The sequence below is a fragment of the Gymnogyps californianus genome, chromosome 1 (genome assembly GCF_018139145.2).
Source record: "Gymnogyps californianus isolate 813 chromosome 1, ASM1813914v2, whole genome shotgun sequence".
NCBI lineage: Eukaryota > Metazoa > Chordata > Aves > Accipitriformes > Cathartidae > Gymnogyps > Gymnogyps californianus.
Genome location: NC_059471.1, coordinates 9074786 through 9097318, shown reverse-complemented (window position 1 = coordinate 9097318; position 22533 = coordinate 9074786). Strand labels below are relative to the sequence as shown.

The 22533-nt window shown below is 38.8% G+C and overlaps 1 protein-coding gene across 3 annotated transcripts in view; it reads left to right on the top strand.

Moving 5' to 3' along the window:
- GRM5 (glutamate metabotropic receptor 5) overlaps positions 1–18858 on the top strand; it is a 278015-nt gene extending 259157 nt beyond the window's left edge. The window contains exons 8-10 of one of the 3 annotated variants that reach the window (XM_050899488.1): positions 8691–8786; positions 10354–10515; positions 18036–18858. In XM_050899488.1, the coding sequence (XP_050755445.1) occupies positions 8691–8786; positions 10354–10515; positions 18036–18858 (1081 nt within the window). The remainder of the gene's footprint in view (positions 1–8690; positions 8787–10353; positions 10516–18035) is intronic. The other 2 variants (XM_050899497.1, XM_050899506.1) reach the window with 2 other exon arrangements.
- Positions 18859–22533: the final 3675 nt, after the last annotated feature.

The following is a 22533-nucleotide window of genomic DNA, read 5'->3' as shown; positions in this document are numbered from 1 at the left end:
TATCAAGCTACGATCAAACGTTTTTAGAATATGTGTGTGTGTTATCAGCATGAGGATTTCAGACGTAACTGTGAGAGATTCAAATTCCCTATGCCTCAGGAAGATAAGTTGCCTGAGAGATGAAACAGGGCTGTTATTTGACATGGAGCTTTCAGTCCTGTAAAGAAGACGGAGTACAAGAAAAACTGGGGGAGTTTTGTGGAAAGTTGAAGCTGGCTCGCATTTCTCACGTGTACGCCCATTGAGAAAGATACTGATCGTGAGTTTCTGCCACAGCATATTCTATTGGGACACATTTCTTATAGTACAAGTGCCAATTTTGTCTTCATTTATATGCAGCTTGAACAATTTATTTGACACATTTTGAATGATGATAAAAGAACGCTACATTTCTCTTCCAAACCAATTTGTAAAAACTTTTTACTTACCAGACTTTGTCAGGGCATGAGTTATAGGTTCATACTCACAATTTTCACAACCAAAGGCCTGAGATACTCTTGGTGATCTGATTGGTTATATGGTACACTAAGGGTAACACTCCATCAGGTCCTTTGCCTGGCAAAACAAGGGAAAACACAACTTTCCCAATCCATAGAATGACAGTCACAGACTTCATAAAAATCATTGGTTCTGCAGTTTCTGCAGGTAGTTGCACTGGTTTACTCATAGCAACATGAAACCGAATATAGAAGAGGTAGTAACCTCACGATACTGAGCTCAAGACTGGTGTATCACCTCTCATACAGAGTTATATCAGCAGATTGTCAGTTATGCCAGCATGGGTTGCTTTCCTACTGGAGCCTGCTGGAGCCATACTGTCTTGTATAAAATAAACTCTGATTGGAAAAGGCAGAGAGTTATTTTCTATCCTGGTGAAAAGAACAATGATTTTTAATGATGTCAGACAATGGCAGAGGAGAGATTCCAGCCTGGGTCTCTTGTACCCCACAAGGGCCCCATCCATCAGGCTTTTATATTAGCTTTACACTAAAAGACCTTTACAATTCTGGTTTTATTTCACTGGCAAAAAAAAAGGGACATTATTTGAAATCCTGAAGTTTTATAGAATAGACAAGTAATTTATTGGTGACTTTTAGTTTTTTAAATCAACTCTTGTGTGTATGGAGAACTAACCAGGAGGTTATCGAAGAACATGAATCAGGAGAACCAATTCTTAAGAAGTTACATTATAGAAATGACCGGCACCATCCTTGAACTCTAGCAGTGACCAGCTTTTAGCCATTGCTCTTCTTAGCGCAATAAATCCCAGTGGAAGCTGAAGAGTGAAAGTGCTGCACAAAACAGGACCAGAGATTACTGTAAGGCAAAAGATGTCACTGAGAAATCATCACGTACCAAAAAATAAGTTAATTTCTACAGATGCTGTTTAAGGGCACCATCGACTACAAATTGCACAAAAGTGCTTAGATGGCTTTGCAATGTGAGACGATGGCAAAAAAGTGAGGGGTAAGCTTCTTATGTGACGTAACGTCATTAGAGCAGGTAACAATTTACATGAGGTGAGGGTTTCGCTCAATGGGTATTGTCCTCATTTAAAAAACCCAAAATCTAGCCCTAGTGATATAATAAGATATTATTTGTTTCCTTCATAGCCTTGCTAGAAAAGAATTTTGATGCATGCAGGAAAAAAATACTTGACTCTTCAGAGGAAGTCATTATCCTTTTGACTGATTAGTCTGCATTTATTAATGAATCAGTTCCCAAATGGATCATTTGGAGTTATTTTAATCTAATATGCTACAAAAATTTAGATTGAGAGATTACTGAATGGTTTGAGTCCTTCATTTTTCCCTAAATAATTTAGTCTTGGTGTCTTTTTGGATAGGCTTGCTACTGTGATTAATTAAATTTCAAATATTGTGAAATGACTGAAGAATATTTTATGAAACTCAGTGAAAGATATTAGGTCTGAAAGATTTTGATAAATTGCTGCTAAAACATTCCATCTGTATAATGAATTGATATTCTTGAATGCCCTGATTACAATGATTTTTAATTTGTGTACAGTGCTAGTGTTGTTGTTTCGAATTTTCTCCCCAACTTAAATTTAATTAAAATACTGATTGATTGATATAAATTGTTTGCCTGCATTAACTGAGCACATGTATTCAAGCCTAATTTTTTGAATTATTTATATTATTAAGACAAGCGTCCATCATTTTGAACCAAGTATCATAGCTGAACTGTGCAAATTAAATTACCTTGTAAACAGTTCCCTGCCTGTTGTTACACAAATATGCTCTAGATTGCAAAATGCAGTCTTGCTAGTGTACTACAAAAAAGAAAAGGAAGGAACAGTGAAGATGGGACCCAGCAGTTTGATATTTTTTTTAGGGGAAGAAAGAGCTGAGGAGGAGTTTTCTATTTTTTAACAGCAGTGCCTACCCCTTTTACCTTTTTTTTCATCTTCAAGCCTGTCTCCCAAAATTCTGGTGACAAATAAATGTCACCATAGACTATATCAATATTGTCCTTATCAGTCATGCTGAAGACCACCCAGACAACCCATGCAGATGGTCTCATGTCCATTAGCATGCATGATGTAGATCCTGTTGCAAACTACCATCTGACCTGAGCACAGGTTTATCTACCAAAAGAACTTCTCGTTCTTTCCAGGGCAAACTTTGATATGAACTGGCATTGTAATTAATTTGACAAACAGAAGACTAGGACATCCACCCTCCTTCCAAGGTCCAAACAAGTCATGAGCCAGTCTGCCACTATGGAAATACCTGTACGTATTATAAAGAATGGTATTTGAACTTGAATACTGAAAGTTGGTGTGGACTGGTAGAAGAACTGGAATTTCAGCTGCCTTAGAACTGCATTTGGTTACAGATGTTTTTTTAATAACTGTGACAGAAATTCAAGGCAGGTGTCTGTTAAAATATATAAACACAAAACTCTCTTTTAATTTGCTGTAGTTTCGATTATAGCATTATATATTGCAGGGATTATCTGGTTTTCTGCCAGTTGATAACTTATAACACAATTATACATTGCCAAAAAAAAGATTAAGTCATTTTACAGTCCACTATCCAATAATGAGGTAGCAGAAAAAGAAAGGTTAAAAATGTAATAAACAAGCACTAAAGATGTAAAACATTAGAAAACAAAACAGAGTTAATATATTAAATATACAGCATAGCATAACAGATCCAAGTAATAAAAAGCATTGGAAAAGAGAAACTTCTTTCTTGTAAGTCAGCAAAACTGAAAAATCTCATGTTAAACTCGATGCCAAGGTAAGGCATTGCAAAGCAGGCCCCCATCCATCCATTTCACAAACTTAGAGAAGTTTCTAACATTTAAAATGCTTCAGAGCAAATGAGGTGTATCTTCCCTTTTCAACATAATGAAGGAAAAAATTAATAAAGTAATGAGACCTTCCTATGGCATCTCTAGTTATATATACCTGAAGAAGAGAGGACAGAAGTTCAGCATAGTGAATAGAATGGGTAGAACAAGAAGTCTTATGTAAATAAGACCCTACTTTACAAAAATCCTATACAATAGTTTGTCCAACATTTCAGAAATGCCCTTTCTGGAAGAAGGTAAATAAACATACTAGTAATATTTTGCTGTTGGTCTAATCTTCCCTTGAGCCAGTATAATGCTTTGTATATCATTCCATCAAAAATGTCATTTTAATTCGCCAGCTGCAATTACATATGATTGCTTAATTAGAATAAGCTGTAAAAAAAAGAAAAAGATTATGCTGCATTTGAAAAAAAATAAATTGTGAGTTTGGCTTTAAAGTAATTTTGCTTGCTGAAATTGTGCTATTAAGCAAACAATGTTTATATGCTGATTTTTTTTTAAAAGGAACAAGTGCCATGCTTAATAACATAATTTATTTTAGCCATTATGTAAACGGGAAAATGTCACACAATAAGCTGAGACCCCTTTAAAAGTATTCAGTGCAATGTGATGCAATGTCAAGATAGCATGACCAATCTCATAGAACTGATTTTCAAGAGCACAGTATGTTCGTGGTTCAAAGCAGCCCCTACAGTAACAACGCTAAATATCTTTCATATTTCATTCTTTACCATTTATGCAGAAATCTTCATACAGATATTGTTTTACCTAGTCTAAAGGCCAGCCTTAACTCTGCTGCTATGAAATGCAAGTTCTTCATCATTTCTTAATATCAAGACCAAGTAATATTGCAGGTGAAAAATACTACTTGTATGTAAGATCTGACAATTAAAATATATAAATGGGTCTAGAAAGGTGGATGGCTTTGCAACATTCAGCAATCTGTCCAAGTTCCAGGCATAAGCACATTGAAAAGACTCTGTAAAAATGATGGAAAGCAAAAAGACAGTATTTCATCAATACACTGTAAAGCTTTCTGAATTCTCTCTCCTCTCCTCTCCATTAATTTAATCTTTCAGGGCTTTAAAAAAGTCTTGCTTCAGGTTTATTCCAAAATATCCAAAATGAGAGGTTTGGGGTTGAAATAATAGATATTACCTGCTTTGATTATTGTTAACTTGTGGGAAAATGCTTGATTCAGAAAGAGTTTTAGACACCTAATACCATTTTCAGTATCTCAGACCAAAACTTGGAATCCCATTAATTAACAAGGACCTTAGGAATTAGTCACTGCAATGCTGAACTTAAGTCCCCAATACACAATTAGCCATTGCCCTACAATGAGATTTGGCTGTACAACCTCTCTCCTCTTAAGTGTTTCTGTTGAAACATCACTTTTTACACCCTTACAAGGTACAGTTTCATCAGGACATTACTCCTGTGTTGATTAGAGCTACTCTGTTCCTCTGGGGTTAACAATACCAAGCACGCCTTTGGTGCTCAATAATTAGTAACATTTCTGCATGGCAGTATGAGATTGCATTTGAAATATGGATTGATGACAGCTCTCCATCTCCAACACAGCAAATTACCTTTGCTGTGCATTGCATTAAAAAAACAAAAGATATCCTGAGATATCTTTTAATTAATTAAATTTTTTACTGAAAAAGAAGAGAGAAAAAAAATCTTATGTCTAAGAGTAAAAGCCAGTTTCTAATTGCTGGGATATTTTTTTCAGAGGACAGATTATCTGAAACAACTACTTTTCACTATTGCAAGTACTTGTCTTTTGGGTAGTCTTTCTCAACTGGTGCAGTGTGGACATTTTAACAGAATCTGTGTACTACTACCCACATTCTACCCATAGACTATTTTTCAAGGATTTGACTAAGTCTTTGACCAAACTATACAGAAATGTGGGCTATGGCACATCCTCTAGGTCTGGCCCACCAGCATCCTCCATATAGGGGATATACTACCATATGGAATGGACTGCTGGTCAAGGCATCCAAGACCCTCTGCATGGAAACCAGGAGAGAGCAGGAGCAGGAGGGGGCCATGAGCACACCTGAGTCTCACCCTAACATGAAGTCAGGACCACCAGGATACCAGCACCTGGTTCTAAAGTGTAGGCGTAGTCTAATAAAATCCTTATCCAAAGACTATCAGCTCTTGTCAGTACGGGGGTCCACATCTTCATTGGAAAACAAAAAGAAAGTAGGGAACTACACATTAAAACTGGTTTCTACAGCATTGTAGTGGATGACTATTAGTCTCATTCAGGATGATGATTCCCATATTCCCCCTTTATTTCCCACAGCATCCATTAATTCTTGTCTACAAAAGGAGTTTTCTTGGAAGGTGAAGAAGGCAGGGAAAAGGTCTAACAGCCCTTCAAACCCAAGCAGTCACACTGGTGTTTCCTGCCATGTATCACATGTACATTAAGTTCACTAAAAGCCAAGGCAGTACAGACATGGTTTCTCTCAGCCCAGGAGTAAGTTTCTTTCTCTCTACTGATCCCCTCTGGGAAGTGCAGACCACTGCTGTGCAAGATAGAGTGATGTGACATAGTATTTGGCAAATGGACAAGCACTGCAGTGACTGAGTTACTGGGAATTACTTCCCAAATTTCCTGTCACTGATTAACACTTATAAAACATGTTAGTATGTATTATAAAGTATTTTTCTTAAGACAACTCACCCTTGGGCAAAAAAATGACACAACCCACAATGCCACACCCAAAGACCCCAAAGAAACACTAAAAATTACCCCAAATCTTTTAAATCCTTCAACAGAATTTAGTAGCTGCCTTTCTGCACAGAAGCAAAGTCTTCTCTCTCTTTTCTAACCAATACATAGTCCTGGAATTGACAATGAGAAACGAACTCTATTCTTGCAAATACTGCTCACATTGTAGTGGTTTATGTCTCCTCCATATACCAGCTGAAAAACCAAATTAATTTTCACATTAGCATTTTTTATGACAACTGCAAATAAAAGCGTGAGGATTTTTTCTCTCCTCAGATTAAATCTTTTAAAGCAATCCTTTGTTTTAACAACCAGCAAGTGGACATTTTTTGAATGCAAGACATTCTGAAGCAAAATCATGTCCTTTATCTGCTCTGAAAGCTGAAAACCTTTTTTATGTAGAACCTCTGGTGTGCCTTTCCAGAATGGTCACCCAATGAACTTTGCAGCTTCCATGCACTGGTTAGATGCACTTTCTACACTAGGAGGGTTGATTAGAGTTTGGTCACTGCATTCATAATTACATGGATATTTAGCACTGAATGAATGGCAGTGGAGCAGTTACTATGGTTCAAGGCTTTAAGGCATTCTGTGACAACATACTATTTCTGATGGTGTAATTTGCTCTTGACTGGATGGAAAAACTTGAGAGATTCATAGTAGTCTCTCCGCTGACTTTCATGGCAGTGAAGTTTATGCTAATGACTGGGGAATGGGCAATTTGGGGGGTTTCTTTATCTGGGTCACATGCATCCTAACCAGGGGTTCTTCAGGATGGAGTTAACAAGGACACTTGTTAACTTGGAGTTAAAAGGACACTCTTGTTTCCTTCTGTTGGCTACTTTTTAGTATTCAGCTTATTGTGAGCATTTAGAGTCTCCAAATTCCTTCTCTTAGTCTTGACTTTTTCTCCTTCTATCTTGTTGGGCACAGAGTATCTCTTTTGGTTATCGGGTCTAAATGTAACTGTGTTTCCTTCCTGCTCTTCCTAAACTCTGCTTTCTTTGATGTCTAACACCTTCATCTCAACTTTATTTCCTTTTCTTTCCTGTGAAGTTTCTACACATTCTTTTCTCTGCTCTTTCTCTCTGGCTACCCCAGTTGAATTTGTATTATCCAGTTTGACTTCCTTTGTATTTTTCAGTGAATTTATCTACTCTCTAAGCCCCTCCACTTTTTCCTCTGCTCTAGGAATCGACTTCCATTTAATATGTATGTGTCCTCTGCGAGCTTCATGCCTATCTGGGAGCACTGCATATACTGCACTCTGGATTGCCTTAAAACCTGGGTAGCCAGTCCACAAAGCTCCTGTTGTTCTTCCTTTCAGTAAGGCTATAATTTGTAAATGAAAGGACTTCTCTGCACTAAGCACACCTCATTTTACTGTCTCCAGTTCACTCTCAGATTCACTAAGCTTCTTCCTCAGTTACTTATGCAATATACACTGCCTCTGCGGATCTACTGCAACTGCATCCCTCAGGTTAATTCTCTTTTACAGGCTTGTTCTCTTCAAGGTACCTTTTGCTATCTAGATCAGGTTAATGGACAAGCAACAAATAAGTCATTTATTCTATAATGTTAGCAGTGTTAAAATGTACAAGCTTCCCCACAGAAGTGTGCTAAATACCCACAATGCAGCTCATAGCATGTGGGAATGGGCTATCACAAACTCTTTGAGAAGACATCTGCAGGCATTTTGCCCAAATTTTATTAAAGCATTTAAATAGGTATTTCAACACCTAGCACAGAATTTGTACAATTAGGGTGAAATTCACCACTGGGAAAAGAGCCAGCATAAGACCTCTTCAATACTCACATCCCAATTAAGTGCTCAGAGAGTAATCGAGGACCAGGTCTTATCCTGGTATCCTATCCAGGGATTAATTAGATCCTCAAGTATTAAACTGTTTATTCAAGTAAATTTTTCATCCAAGTGCAAGGTATAATATTTAAAACATTCATAGTACTGCACTGAGATCTAGGATTGGGGTTGATTTCACTTGACTTTATGTCTACATCTCAGCAAGTCATCTAGCCTCCTTTTATTGCTAATGGAGAGAGGAATGCCCATTCACGACATGAACTGTGAGCCCACCCAAATTTTATCCAAGCAATCAACTACACTGGTGCTTGCTTTGACAAGCAGAGGAACAAGTCAAGTGTTACAGAGATGGAGGATCAGAGAAAAAGATTAAGTTAAGATTGAGAACATGGCCACCAGTTGATTTCTCACTGATCCTTAATTTAAGTATTGTTTCCCTTAAACTGTTCAGCCAAACATTTTGGTCTAACTCCAAAAAATATTAAAGACAAAACGCTAGCATGTTATTTACTCTGTAGAATTTTTTAGCTCCTCCTATATATATATATCTAAAAAGAAAATGGTGAGCACGTCTCCTGCATAGCCCTGTTTGCTTTAGCACAGGTCTGGGGTTTTATGCAGTTATTCCACCACTCCCACGGCTGCTTTGCACTATACCCCACCACTGCCACAGTAGCATTCATGTGCATGGCCCTTTGCACAGCAGCTGTCACAGAAAGCTGAGCACACAATCACTTCTTTCTGTTTGCTCCTGTTGTTGTCGTGATTTATTAGGTACAAAGGCAGGAGACTGGCCCCGCACAAGTCGGAAATAGAGTGTTTCACCCCAAAAGGGAGTATGGGGAATGGTGGGAGAGCTACAATGACCAGGTAAGCAAACAGCAAGTGGCCTTAGGGCAGTGTGATATGTCTGTGAGCAAGCGCAGCCCTGGGTCAATGCCAGGCCAGATCCTCTGTCTGTAACTCCTGTGCATCTCATATAGTATGTTTAGAAAAGAAAAAGAAAAAAGAAAACACATGGCCACTGCTGAGTTCTGTGTTCCATCTGACCGCCAAAAAAAATCTGCACCGTGTTCATTTGAGTGATCCGAACCACATGTCCTGTGTGATGTTGTTGTAATATGGTGCTTTGGGGAGGAGAAACCTTACACCTGACTCCTTAAGCCAGTAGAGCAGATGCAGAGAGACAGCATTCAAACTTGGAGTAAGCAGCTCCAGAACTCCTCTGGAATGGTGGTCCCGCTACATATTAGGAGTTACATTAGGTCTAATCAAAAGAGCTTTTAAAAAGAGCACAGAAAAACTGATGGATGAAAACGTTTTCAATATGAAAATGTTGGTTCTTCTCATCAAAATATCTTGTGGGAAAGTGCTGAGTTTTACAGGGGTTTTAAGGAAAGGTTTCAAACTCATTTTAAATAGAGTTCAGAACATCTTTTTCATAACTTTCTCCATTTAATTTAATTTATATATTTATTTTCAATTTTGTTTTGGCCATTATATATTGCATGACATTATACACCAATGTTACAATTTTAATGAATATCAAATACTACTTTTTTTCAGTATTACTGGGATGAACTCTTTCAATATGGCCATTTTGATGTTTTTGTATTGAAATATTTCAAACTATTTAATTCTGTGAAATACTTGGAGATTTCAGCTATTCATCTCATTTTGAGTCCAGTCAGATTTCCAAATGTTGACCTCTCCCATAGGACAGAAAATCCATTTCTCCAGACATCTCCATTAATAAATGAATAAGCTGCATGTGTCACAGATGGTTATAAATCTTTCATGAAACAACACTCTTAATAAGCATTGTATCATTGTGTTATATACTACAACAAGTTAGAAGCATTTTGTTTATCATTTATTAAAAGATCTACTCATTTCTTATCGACCCCTGTAAGGTATTTATAAATGTATTTAGAGCACAGTATGACCAAATTATACCTTTACTTTTCCCAAGTGTTACATCACAGGTGAATTTTCTCATTGCAGGAGGGTGTTCAGTGAAACACTTGCACAGTGTTATGTTCCTCTTGGGTACAACAATATTCACTCATGTACATAAGGCTATCAAATCTAACGCCACATAGCACACACCTGGGGGACTCCTGCTGTTTAAGTAACATCAGGAACATTCATCGCTGAGTGTTGTACAAAATGTGTACACGTCTGTTATTTATTGTCAGCTGGGATTCTGTTTCTTGTCTGTGTGTTGTCTGGATTTTTTTTTTTCCTACATTGCATTGCCTTCAGTGATATTTATTCTTCATTTAAAAGCTATCTGGAGTCACTATATAAGAGAATTTTGAAAAGCAGAAAAGTACATGTAAATGTCAAACAACTGTATTTTTTTGTACAGTATTCAGCTCTGTTTTGCCTGGCCATATATATACATTTGAAAAACTTCTTTTTTATATCTTCACAGTGAAGAATCTGTTTGCATTCCAGACTGTAATCGATCTGAGTCAAGTAGAGAGGAGAAAAAGGTTCCTGTTAAAGAGGATGCCCTAACAGTCAAAAAGACTGGAAACTGTGTCAGTCTAATAGTTCCACAGCAAGACTGTCAGCTGCAAGACCTACTCAAACAGTTAAGAACACCTGCTGCTTAACAGAGAGTGTAATTGCATTTGATGGCTGTGTTTTGTTGTCTCCAGCCACAGTGTCCTGGCCAGTGGTCCTTGTCAAATTTCATAAGCTAAGTAGAGTTGCCACTGAATAGCCTGGGAACCTCCCAGAGAGAATGTAGATGTTGCAGAAAGGAAAGTAGGTGCCATTCTCCTGTCTCAGTAAGTATCAGACCAGTGCTAGAAGTCACTGGGATGAAATGCAGATGGAAAAAGACAAATGCAGGGGTCTGACCATTTGTGAATAATGAAAAAATCTCATCATCTCACGGGACGAAGAGGTCCCATGATAGTGACCAAATCCCACACACATCCTTTCAGTCTAAAAAATGTTGTGCAATTTCATACTGGGCAGTATTGTTCAGCTCATGTTCTCAAATCCCTCAGGCAATATTATTTTTGTGTTCCAACCCTAGTGTGGATATTTTTCACATCAGGGCCTAACTATCTCTGTACGTTAGTCTTACAAATGGCTTAGGATTTTTCAAGATGAAAAGTGACATAAAAATAGCAGTAATAGGTACACTATGTGATGCTTTGTAAGGCTATTTCTGATTAAGAGAAGTTACTACATCCTGCATCACCTGTGAGCATCATTCACATATATTTGATAAAATCAATTATGGAATGGGAAGTTTTATGAGGCTTTCACAAAGCAGGCATCACATCATTTTTTTTGCATTTCTTGCATCATATTTGCATTTCTGATTTGATTAAATGCAACGAATAAGAAACTGCTTAATAATTCACAGGAGTAATTTTTCTGCTGCTAAGTCCCATGTGCATAAATACCTCTGTAATTATTTATCAGGCATGCCAAACACCTGAAGTTCCTCCAGTTGTACGCTCTTTGCAGAGGATAAAATTCAAATCAACCCTCAATTCTGGAGGTACAACTGGGAGAGTTAAATCTTTCTTTTCCTTGTTTTTTTTTTTTCTTGTGCACTGTTTGTGCTCCTGATTTCAGGGTCAGGTAAGCTGATGGTTCCTATTTTTCCCAGTTTCTATTTCATCCTTTTAGCAAATTGTGAATGAAAAAAGTGAAAAAACATGTTGACTAAGCAATGTTGAAAGCATCTTAAAGCTTTGTGCATCAGGAAGCAGAACTCACAGTTCAAGAGGTGGCATTGTCCTCTCTCCATCTTGTGAATAGGACGCTCCAGTGTAGCAGTGATGTGGTCAGAGATGCTTGAAGTGACATTTTTCGGACGAGAAGCGAAACCCAGCACTAGCAGCCTTAATTAACAGCTGCAATGAGGTCACAGTAATAGAGGAAAGAAGTTACATCTGGTATCAAAATCATTTTTGCATTTTGGGTCATGATAACAGGCATCCTAGAAATGTTTCATTCAGACACCAGACACTTCCTTTCCCGTTCTAACCAGGCATGCTGCTAAAACAGCTGCCAGCATTAGCGTCACTGGTGGCTGCGCTGGGAGGTCATTGGCAAAGTTTCTGTCCATCAGCTCTCTCTCAGTTTGTAGTTTCTTTCATCCTTATATATTAAAGTCATTCATATAAATGTCATCTGTGATTTGCATGAGGAAAGGAGGTATCAACAGATTACAGTTCGTGGAGTAATATAAATAAATGCCCTTGCTGTTGTTAACAGAAAACAACTCTGCAAAATAATTGCAAAATATGTTGTTTACTGCTAGAACTCGGGACAAGACAAAATGAATTTTTGCCCTGTATCATTCCTCTTTTGTGTTTCATTGCTATTTATCTCCATAGAACAAGCCACATGGGAATAATTTAAGCTAAATGACTTGAGTGATATATCACTAGCAGGTTATTTGTGTGTGGCAGAATTGGCTTTCACCCAGGGAAACAATTATGTAGGCATGTAGAGGTTTCCTTAAAAGCTATTTAAAATGAGAGGAATAGCAACAACATAAACCATTACAGTGGCAGAACTGACCTAGTTTAGATACCTTAAGGTTCTGCGTCCAGTTTTAGCCAGTCATCTAGGTTGCCCTACAGTCCCAGGAGAAACGATGACTTCTTCATGCAGGTATACTGGAGTTCACCACTTCAACCACTTATTTTATTTCAGTGTTTTTAGCATGTTGCAAGGCACTTGCATTCTCCCAAGGATGAAGAACGTGGGTCACTACAAGCAAAATGTATATTGATCTGCGATTGGCTCAAGTGACAAGACTAGAGAAACAAAATACCCATGTGCCTGTGCTTGCATGCATCACAGGCACACGCACAGATCACCCCTTATGAAGAGTCAGTTTTTAATTAAATCTACAGATAGCACACAAATCCTTTTCAGGCAGAGTAATTGTATTATTGAGTCTTTAATAAGGTTTCAGCAGAAGACAGCTTCTTACTACATATTTTGAATAACAAGAGTTCTCCTTGGCAAAAAGTTGTATGGACTAAGTTGTTAAGTACAGAAGTTTATTCTGCTTACCATTGCCAGCTGCTTCTGTGGATAAGACAGAAGGTCTTCTCCCTTAAAGAGAGGAGGAGAAGGCTGTCCTTAAGAAACAGGTTTGGTCTGCACAGTGTTGGGGCAATAACTTAACTACGTCAGCTTCTTAAAAAACAAGATATTGCTTCAAGTTTGAATGCAACACTCTACTTCAGCCATTGAAACATCTAAGCATAACTTTGCTGCCAATTTTAGCTCAATAAAATTTAGACCAGTGTTCTGAAATATGAACTTTCATGCATGGACTTATAAATTAAAGAATTTGAAATCATTCCTTATTATATTCATGTGAGGACAGGTTGCAAACAGATCATACAGGTCTCCATACAGGTCCAGTGTCTGTTTTCAGTTGCATCATTTCAGATCTGGAATCAGATACTGATATTGGTACATGATAGAGAACAAAAATTCCTTTAAATTTTTATATTCATCTCCATTGATTCCCCTTGTATTCCAGTTTCCACTGGTGAATAATACTATGTAGCTATGCATTCTAAGCTTTCTTAGAAAACAATAAATTCCATCATTTTAAACTGATTTTCCTATTTCATTTAAAGATATTAACAAGGGAACAAGTGACTTATTTTCAAATTACATATGCTTTCAGTAACTGTCCCAATACTAGACCCTAAGCACTCATCATCCGAATTAATTTTAGCAACTTCAGGTAATTAATGAGAATGGCACCCTTGCTAAAAGATGAGAGTTTTCAGCTGCTGTGACTGTCAATTCCTCTTTCCATTTTTCATTTCTTCTGCATTTTGAAGGACCTCACAAAACACATTTGCTTTAATAGCATCTGGCTGAAGAAACCCTGGTGGCAGAGCTATGCATCATCCCATAGATAATCATACCACAGAGCAAGAAATGCTGAAACAAAACTTCTGGTGCTTCAACCAAAACAAAGGACAAAGTGATCTATTCTAGCCAGTAAAAAAACCCATGTGTAAGGGGAAGGGAACATTTTTCTTAACACCCGAGTGGATAAAAAGCAGTTAATATCCCTTATGAATACAGAACAAAGCCCTAAAGACAAAACTTAAGTGACTCTAAAGAGATTAAGTAAGGGAAGAAAATGAGAAACAATACTAATCGCTATTTTGTCAGCAAGTGGACAACTGTAAAGGAAATGTTTGAAATATCAGAGACTTCAAAAGCTCTCTTGTTTATACCACTTTCATTTCTTGTACATATTATATCATGGTAGGTCTAGCAGGCTGGGAAAAAGTCTAGCTATCAAAATCAAAGCAGCTTTTAGTAAAGAGACTGGAGAAATAACTAGTATGACTGATTCTGAGGAAATCCCTCTCATATATAAAACTGAACATAATTAACCTATAGTGAAAGAAAAGGAAAAAATGTGCCACGCAAAAGGTTTTGTTGTAACAACAACAACAACAAAAAGTATTTTGCTAACATTTTAGTTTGGAAATGATGTCACTGATTGATTGGAGTTTACTCGTCTCCAGATATGACATGTACTCCACTCTGGTCTACTCAGTGCAATGTAGAAGCAGAAAAGCAGAGTGGGGTAGAAAAATATGTATTCAGCCAAACTTAGCTGGGGAATTCCTTTGGGAGCTCAAAAGTGTAATTCTGCTGTTCTCATCTGAGGGAACCAAAATCTGTTTGCAAGAAAACTCTAAAATTTCACTGACCTAAAGTTTCCTATCATCAAAAGGTCATGGCAGAGCTGGGCATAATAAATGTAAACAATTCCATTAGTAGACATCATAGTCTATGTCTCTGATCTATCTTTATTTCTCTGTTTTTAAATTGTGTGCATTGCAGTGGTTTCCAGTTAACTTGACAGAGTAGCAATATGCAGTTAGAGCAGAATCATAAAGTACTATCACTGGAATTTACTCATAACCTAGCTTCATACCAGTATATGAAAACAAGTGGTGCTCCTTTCACAGAGGTGATAAATGATTGCACACCTCAGTCCAGTGTTCACTTTGTAGTAAGTAGGTGCAGCATGATAAAGTGGATGATACATTTCTGAGATAACAATTCCAATTATTGCTGGGCAAACTACTAGGATTTTAACTATAGGGTTCATTCCTTACTGATAAATTGCTGCTTGTTTCCTATTCAGTTTTTTATATCAAGGAATTTTCAATGAATAATGGTCAAATCTTTCAGGCTTTTGCACAAAATTTGCATCAAACAGCCACTGGGTCTCCTTTAGAGCCCTAGGATCTCCATGAGAGCCACACATACAGCTTGATTACTCTTGGGCACAGTGCAAAGGCAGTAAACGAGTGCATCAGCCAAGACCGACGCAAAACCAAACTGGGATTCAGTGGGGCTGGTGACAGCTGCTCCATTGAAGATTTAACTGTCAGCTGCCCTTGCCCAGGTCTGGACACATCCCCAAATTTCATCCTTTTCCTTTCCCCAGGTTCTTCAGCCTCCTTAATAATTGTCTCCTGAATGATGACCAGGGAGGGACTGACATGCTCCCTTCACCACCTCTTACAATCTGACCTTCAGTCAACTGACAATGTCTACATGCATTTAGTGCTCATGCACACACTTAAAGCCGTAGGGTTTGAACATCTGTATTAAGGCAGTGCTTGAAGTCAGGAGGGATGCTAGAATTACCTCTTTTTTCGGGCAAGCATTTCTATTTGCATTGGCTAATCCTTCATGTTAATGGCATTTATTTCACCTCTGTGGCAGGCACGTCTGTCACAGATCCCTCTGAGCTCTGAACTCAGCAGGAGTTGAGACCCCACCAGGGAGCACATCCAGGACTGGAACTAGGCCCTCTCTTTCTGCCAGATCAAAGTTACAAGTGCCGGGTTACCCAGCCTCCTGGTCCAGCTCAAACTCAGCAGGAGCTGGGAGGAGGTCTCATGGTCATCATACCAGAACTAGAGGCAAGATCTCACCTGCCAAAGGATCCAAATCCTGCTCCTGCTGCTGGCACCAAGCTCCCACTGAGCTCAGGACTTAGTATGACCAAGGAGCCAGGGCTCTCAAGCAGCTCTCAACACCCACCGAGTACATGTTCCAGTGAGAGGAGCACGCAATCCTCAGAGGCAACAGTTTTCCTCTGGAAGACGTTAGTGCCAACTCCTGTTCAGCTCAGAATCGCATCCACAGAGATGCAAAGGGTCAAAGTGATCAGTGCAACAGGTTAGGTTTTGCTTTTCCTGCTTGCTCTGATGAAGGTAAAGCAAAAGGAAGGGATGGTCTGAACAGCGAGTTACAAACCACCAGCTGTTCTGCCTGGCATTTTGGGGGCAGGTGCATAACAGTTAGCTTCCAAGATCCAGATAACATCCTGGTGATCACTGCAGCAAAGGGGTGAGCCTTTTTATGCTCATACAGGTCATCTCCCAGTCAAGCCTCTCTTAAAACACCCACTGGTTTACATTGTGTTTGTCTACTGGATTCTGTCATGCTGCTTTTGAAGGGGAAAGCTGTTGGCATATGTTTTGTTACATGATCCATCATAACTCCATGTAATGTAATCGTGGATGTGAACCCACAAGAAGGTTTTGTTTACACTCAGCACACAACTTTTTATTTTAGATGACTGGAAGAGCTATTAAACTGATAATGAATGGCAAGCCTCCACATGAAGGCTGGTATAAAGTCATCTGTGTTTAGTAAACTATGTGTCTTGCAAACTGTTACACTGCAGGCTAACATGTGTGAGTATATCTATTTCAGGCTTAAAAAGCAAACAAACAAACAACAAATTTGTGATACTCTGCCAGGGTCTCCAATGTGGTTGTCTTTCCAAAAATCCTAAATGACTGTAGCAAATGTTTTGGAAACCAAAGTGAATTGTTTAAAGTTCTGTTGCATTTTATATATAAATCATGCTTATTTATATGTGGAGACTATGTTTTTCCTGTTGACATCATTTCAGAGTCATTGTCTGTTTCAGCTAAGAAATATTTCTAATGGTCTTTCTTAATCCCAAGAACTGTAGGTTAATGTATGTATAAACACCAGCTCAACAGCCTAAGGAAGATGTAAAAGGAAAGGAGTGGTTTCATACTATCTGTTTAAAAGTGCTGCAGCTGGCTTTCCTTAGGTAGCAAGAGAAGAAAAATAAGCAACTTTGATAAAGAGCAGGGTATGACGGAATCTGAAGAGAAATTACCCTAAGAGGACTCATTTTGCAGAAGAGTGGAGCAAAATGTCTATTGGTGTCTCCAAACTCAGGTCACCGTGAGGAGCTGCTTGTATAGCTTGTCCATTATTTCTTTCCTACTAGGAATATAGTTGTATTCTCTGAGCGGACCTGCAATTAAAAAAATTAAGTTCTTTAAACTAATGGTGGCTAGTTTACCAAGTACCTTGATGAAGAGGAGGTCACCCATTAGAAAGTATCTCTCCACCCACAACTAGAATAGCACCTTTCTGAGTATTGCTCCAGTACTTCCAAGTACTGGGATATAAACAGACTTTTTTCCAGCCGTAATGGACTATGCTTCTCCATCTCCCAGTCTACACTCCCTGCCCCATAGCAAGAATCCATGGCTGTCACACTACACCAAGCTTCTTACCATTGAGTGCTCCCAGGCCAGCCTACAAACCTGTCCCCTCCAACCCAGCCAGTCCAGGTCTCTCATCGATTCCCTTCATTTATCACTTCCTCCCTTCTCCATGCATCCCTCAGTCCCACAGCCCCCCTTCCTGACACCAGTCCAACAGAAGGGAAACCATCAAGCTGCTCCCTCCCCCAAGATGGACACTGCCTATGTCCCGAGGGCAGCAACAGAGGGGTCAGCAGTGGCCATGAACTAGCACAGAGTAGGTCACAGCTGGATGCACAAACAGCCTGTGAAATGAGCTGGTACACTCTGCTTGTTTTCCTAGAACATATAGGTATAAAAGATATAGATCTATCACAATAGATAGAAATAGATGTAGCTATAGATGATATAGATATAGATGAAATAAGTCAGCTTTATGACGAATGTAAGCTCTGGGACACCACATACCCATGGTATAGGTACAGTGATTACATTTTTAACTTTGATGCAAGTTACCTTCTTATCTCATTTCTGTTTACAGCTCTAATGGGAAATCAGTTTCCTGGGCCCAGAACGAAAAAAGCAGCAGAGGAGCGCACCTTTGGCAGCGGTTGTCAATCCACATCAACAAAAAAGAGAATCCCAATCAAACTGCAGTGATCAAGCCTTTTTCTAAAAGCACAGATAGTAGCCGACATAGTAGCAGCGCTACATTTCCTGAGGCCAGTGCCAAAACGCTTTACGACGTTTCGGAAGCAGAAGAGCAATACCCAGCTCAGTACCGACCACAGACTCCCTCGCCTATCAGCACCCTGAGCCACAGAACTGCCTCCGTTAGCCGAACGGAAGATGATGCCCCTACCTTCCAGTCAGAGCCTCCTCAGCGAAGTAGCTCCTCTCAAGGCTCCCTCATGGAGCAGATCAGTAGCGTGGTTACTCGCTTTACAGCCAATATCAGCGAGCTGAACTCTATGATGCTTTCAACAGCCACTCCAGGGACAATGGTGGCCACTCCTCTCTGCTCTTCATACCTGATTCCACGGGAAATCCAGCTTCCTACGACAATGACCACGTTTGCAGAGATCCAACCACTTCCTGCCATTGAAGTCAATGGCGCTTCACAATCAGCTAGGAAACCTTCAAATGGCAGCATCAAAGAAGGCACTTCAGAGACCCCATCAGCCAAGCAAGACCTTGAGGAGTTGGTAGCTTTAACTCCTCCTTCTCCTTTTAGAGACTCCATTGATTCTGGAAGTGCATCTCCCAGCTCTCCGGTTTCCGAATCAGCTCTCTGTATCCCATCCTCCCCAAAGTATGACACGCTCCTCATCAGAGATTATACTCAAAGTTCTTCTTCGCTGTGAATGTAGTTCAAGACAACGTTGGATCTCAATGACTACAAGCAAGTAGTGAGGGAACAGCCAAGCCTTCAAGATCTCCAGTGTTTACGTAGAGTGAGAGGCATTGGGTCATCTTGTGAGAAACAGAGAGGAAGAAGAGGAATTACTTGAGAAGTGGAAACATCAGATTAATTATGCTGTTTTAAAGACAAAATGACTCTTGGCAGATTATCGTGGCCTTAAAAAAACATGGGCTTTTCAGAAACACTGAATCTATTTTTGAGGGCTTATAAGGAGTCTGTTAAATCAGTTACATACCAAGTGCTTTGCTTTAGTATCACAATGAACCGTGTGTACAATATACGGGGCGGGGGGGAAACTAGATTGTAAACAACTGTACAATGGTTTGTTTGTTTACTCTGATTCCTTACCCAGAAGTGAACCTTGATCTTTTATCAAGAATAGAAGACCAAACATTGAATGTACATTTTCTAACAGACTCAAATCTGGGACCAACCTGTCAAGCTTTCTTTCTTTTTTTTTCTATGAAGAACTCAAAAAGCAGTAATGTATGTTCAATAACTACCAAACTTTTTGCTGAAGCATATTGTGTCCGTGATACGTTACACGTGGATAACACTAAGCTGAGGCTTTGCAGTGAGTGACTGCAATATGGAGGGCTTTACAAGTGACTTCTCAACCTACACATTTGTTTATGAAATTCTCTTCTATCGGTATCAAAAATTCAATTTGTTAACATTGGATTCACCTTCACAGCAACAAAACCCAAGGAAGATTTCCTGACTATTTCACCATGTTGCCAACTAATAATGAAGTAGCAAAAAATATTTTCTGGAGTACTGTTTTGTAATTCCCTTATCAGGGCAAGTTGTTGAGGTGAATATTCTCTTTCTAGCAGCACTACCAAGCTATATTATAGCTGCACTCCCTACTGAAATTAACACATTTTTATGGACGTTCTTATGCTAACATTACCAGTCAAAATACTTATTCGGGCTCCCATAGTCTTTGCTTGTAAGGAACTGGTAAACACCCTAAGGATTTTCTCCATACTTTGAATGACAAAATTCTAGGAGACCAATCTGGATTATGATGAATGCTAACTGTCAGTGGAAAGGTTGTCATAATCATAATTCATATATAGGGAAAAAAAAACCTGTGTCAAAGTCTGCTTAGAGGTGATTTAGCTGCTCTTTAATAAGCAACAATTTTAACTTTATTTAGCTGCTGATGCCTTGCAGCTATGAACTGTGACAAAAAAAAGAAAAAATACTTTCAGAGCAATACAGAGTAAAGATTAAAACGGAGAAGACCTAATGAGATATGAACCAACAGAGTCTTTCTTTGTTTCTTAGCAACTCACAGAAGAAGCAAGGGGATTCCTCATATTTTTTTCCTATATCAAGGTAGTACAGTTTAGTGCACTTCATACAGTCACAGCACTTTTTTAATACAGGCAGGGAAGTGTTTTAAAGTTTGAATAGAAGTTAAATAATTTTTGATAGGTGTAGTTACATAGAACTTGTAAGTCAGGCCCTAAACACACACTGTATTGGCTCTCTCCTTCATGACATAGCTGTCCTCAGGTGCCAAACTTTTATGGGTTTGTTTTATTTTATTTAAGGATAGTATGAAGTGGTGAGTGATGTACTTCAATTCAAAGTTGAGTTGATGTAGCCTTATATAGAAGACAGCCTCATGGAAGGGAGCCTAGAAATAAGGCTGCTATGTTTCATTTTCAAAACCTTTAGATCTTATTTCTTCAAAGATAACAAATGTTTTGTAACAAAATTCATACCCCCTCTTTCTCCCCCATGTCTGAAATAATAAATATTTGATCAAACAAACAAACAAAAAGATGAAAGCACATTCACATACTTTAGCAAAGAGCATTTTCTATTCCTTTGGGAAGCTAGTTTCGCCATTATGTGCTGCACCCCAATTTGCTGCTCAACAACAGTAAAAAAAAAAAAGTAATAGGTGATTGAATCCAGGCTAGCACCTCACAGAGATACTCTACTTACTCTGTACATCCTGCACAAGGCAGTGTTATCCAATAGCAGTCTGTGGGCATGCTTATTTTGCCAGGTACAGTCGTTTACTAGCTATGCCTATAACGTGAGCTGGCAGGTCACAAAACAGCTCTACTCCAGAAGGCAGGTAGATACACGAAGTCATGACTGTAGGTCCCTGTTGCTTATATGTAGTTCTTGCCTCCTCACGTGACTGATTAGCACAGCCTCAGTTCTGTGCAGCTGTACGGTTTCCAGACCAGAGCTTGGTTTTGCCCTCCTGGTTCACAGTACTAGCACGTCTCATCATTCCCTAGCTGCCCATGTCTTTAGGAGAAAGCATCTTCTTTCACAGGTTACAACCCACATTTAAGGGAAGGGCATGTCCAATTGGTCTGCAACACATTCTCATTTAGGGAGGCTAGACCACTTAAATGTTGTTTATGGAAGAATTACAATATATGTTTCCCATCAGTGCAATATTGTTTTGATATACACAGAGTGTACTGAGATGATAGTTAATGTGAATTTCAAAGGGATTCTATTACTATCTGTTCTCTTATACTTTAAGCTGTTGACCAATGTCCTTACTGGAACATTCTCCACCTTGATCTTTCCCTAGCCTTTTAGGTTCCCAGTTCTGTAGTCTTTTCTTATGTTGATGGACACTTAATATTAACGTATTCCTGCTAAAAGCTGTGAGCTTCACTGCACTGTGAAATAATCAACAGTGGAAATAAGGATTACACAGACAGACATAAAAATCTTTTCTTAAAAATAAAATTAGTAAAAAAGAGTGAGAAATAGAAACTGTCAAACCATGACTCAGCATAAATATACATCTTCTGCTCCCCAATTGCAATTCTGCACAATCCTGGCCATAGCTATTGCTCAGAGCTTCTTGACAACTTTCATATATATTGCCAAGATGATATAGGTATGCATGTGCGCACGTGCGCACACACACGCACACAAAACCCTCAATCTAACACCTGAATACATGTTTTAAGAGGCTAAAACCCTAATGTTACACAACTCAAATTTTAAACACTTTTGCTCACTCTCACTTTGGGAGGAGTCATGCATCTTTTGTAAATCCATTAGCCACAGCAGCAATTTTAATTGCACAAGGAACCAAGGATGGACCCTGCTGAGATTGTACCTCTCTGCTGTCAGTCTATCTTTAATGAAAAATACGTCAGCCTTAGTGGCATTTAAAGAAGGCAGAATCCATTTTAATGGTACAGGCTGGAATGCGCCAATGTCGCCTTGTATGATATGTCTGGATTTCAACAAAGGGAGGAAGGATTTTTTGGGGAAGAAGATAACAATTATGTAATGACTATAGTAGTAATTTGAAGCAGCCCAGTGGGAGATTTGCAAGACTGGAAAGTCCTTTGATAGAAGCCAGTGGGTTTGACACAAGAAAAAAGAAAATTATGAATGACAGACATTATGATTTCATTATGCTGTTTGTATGCTAGTCTCTGTTTAGGACATTAAGATATAATGGCAGGGTTTTTCAGACATAAAAGCAAAGGTTACAATCATGAACACTTTCCAGTCTAACTAAAGAATGTGTAAGTACCAACTGAATGACTTGAATTTGCCTTCCAATTTAGTGCTGCTGCCAGAAAGGGAATTAAAGGAGTTGAAATTATTGTCA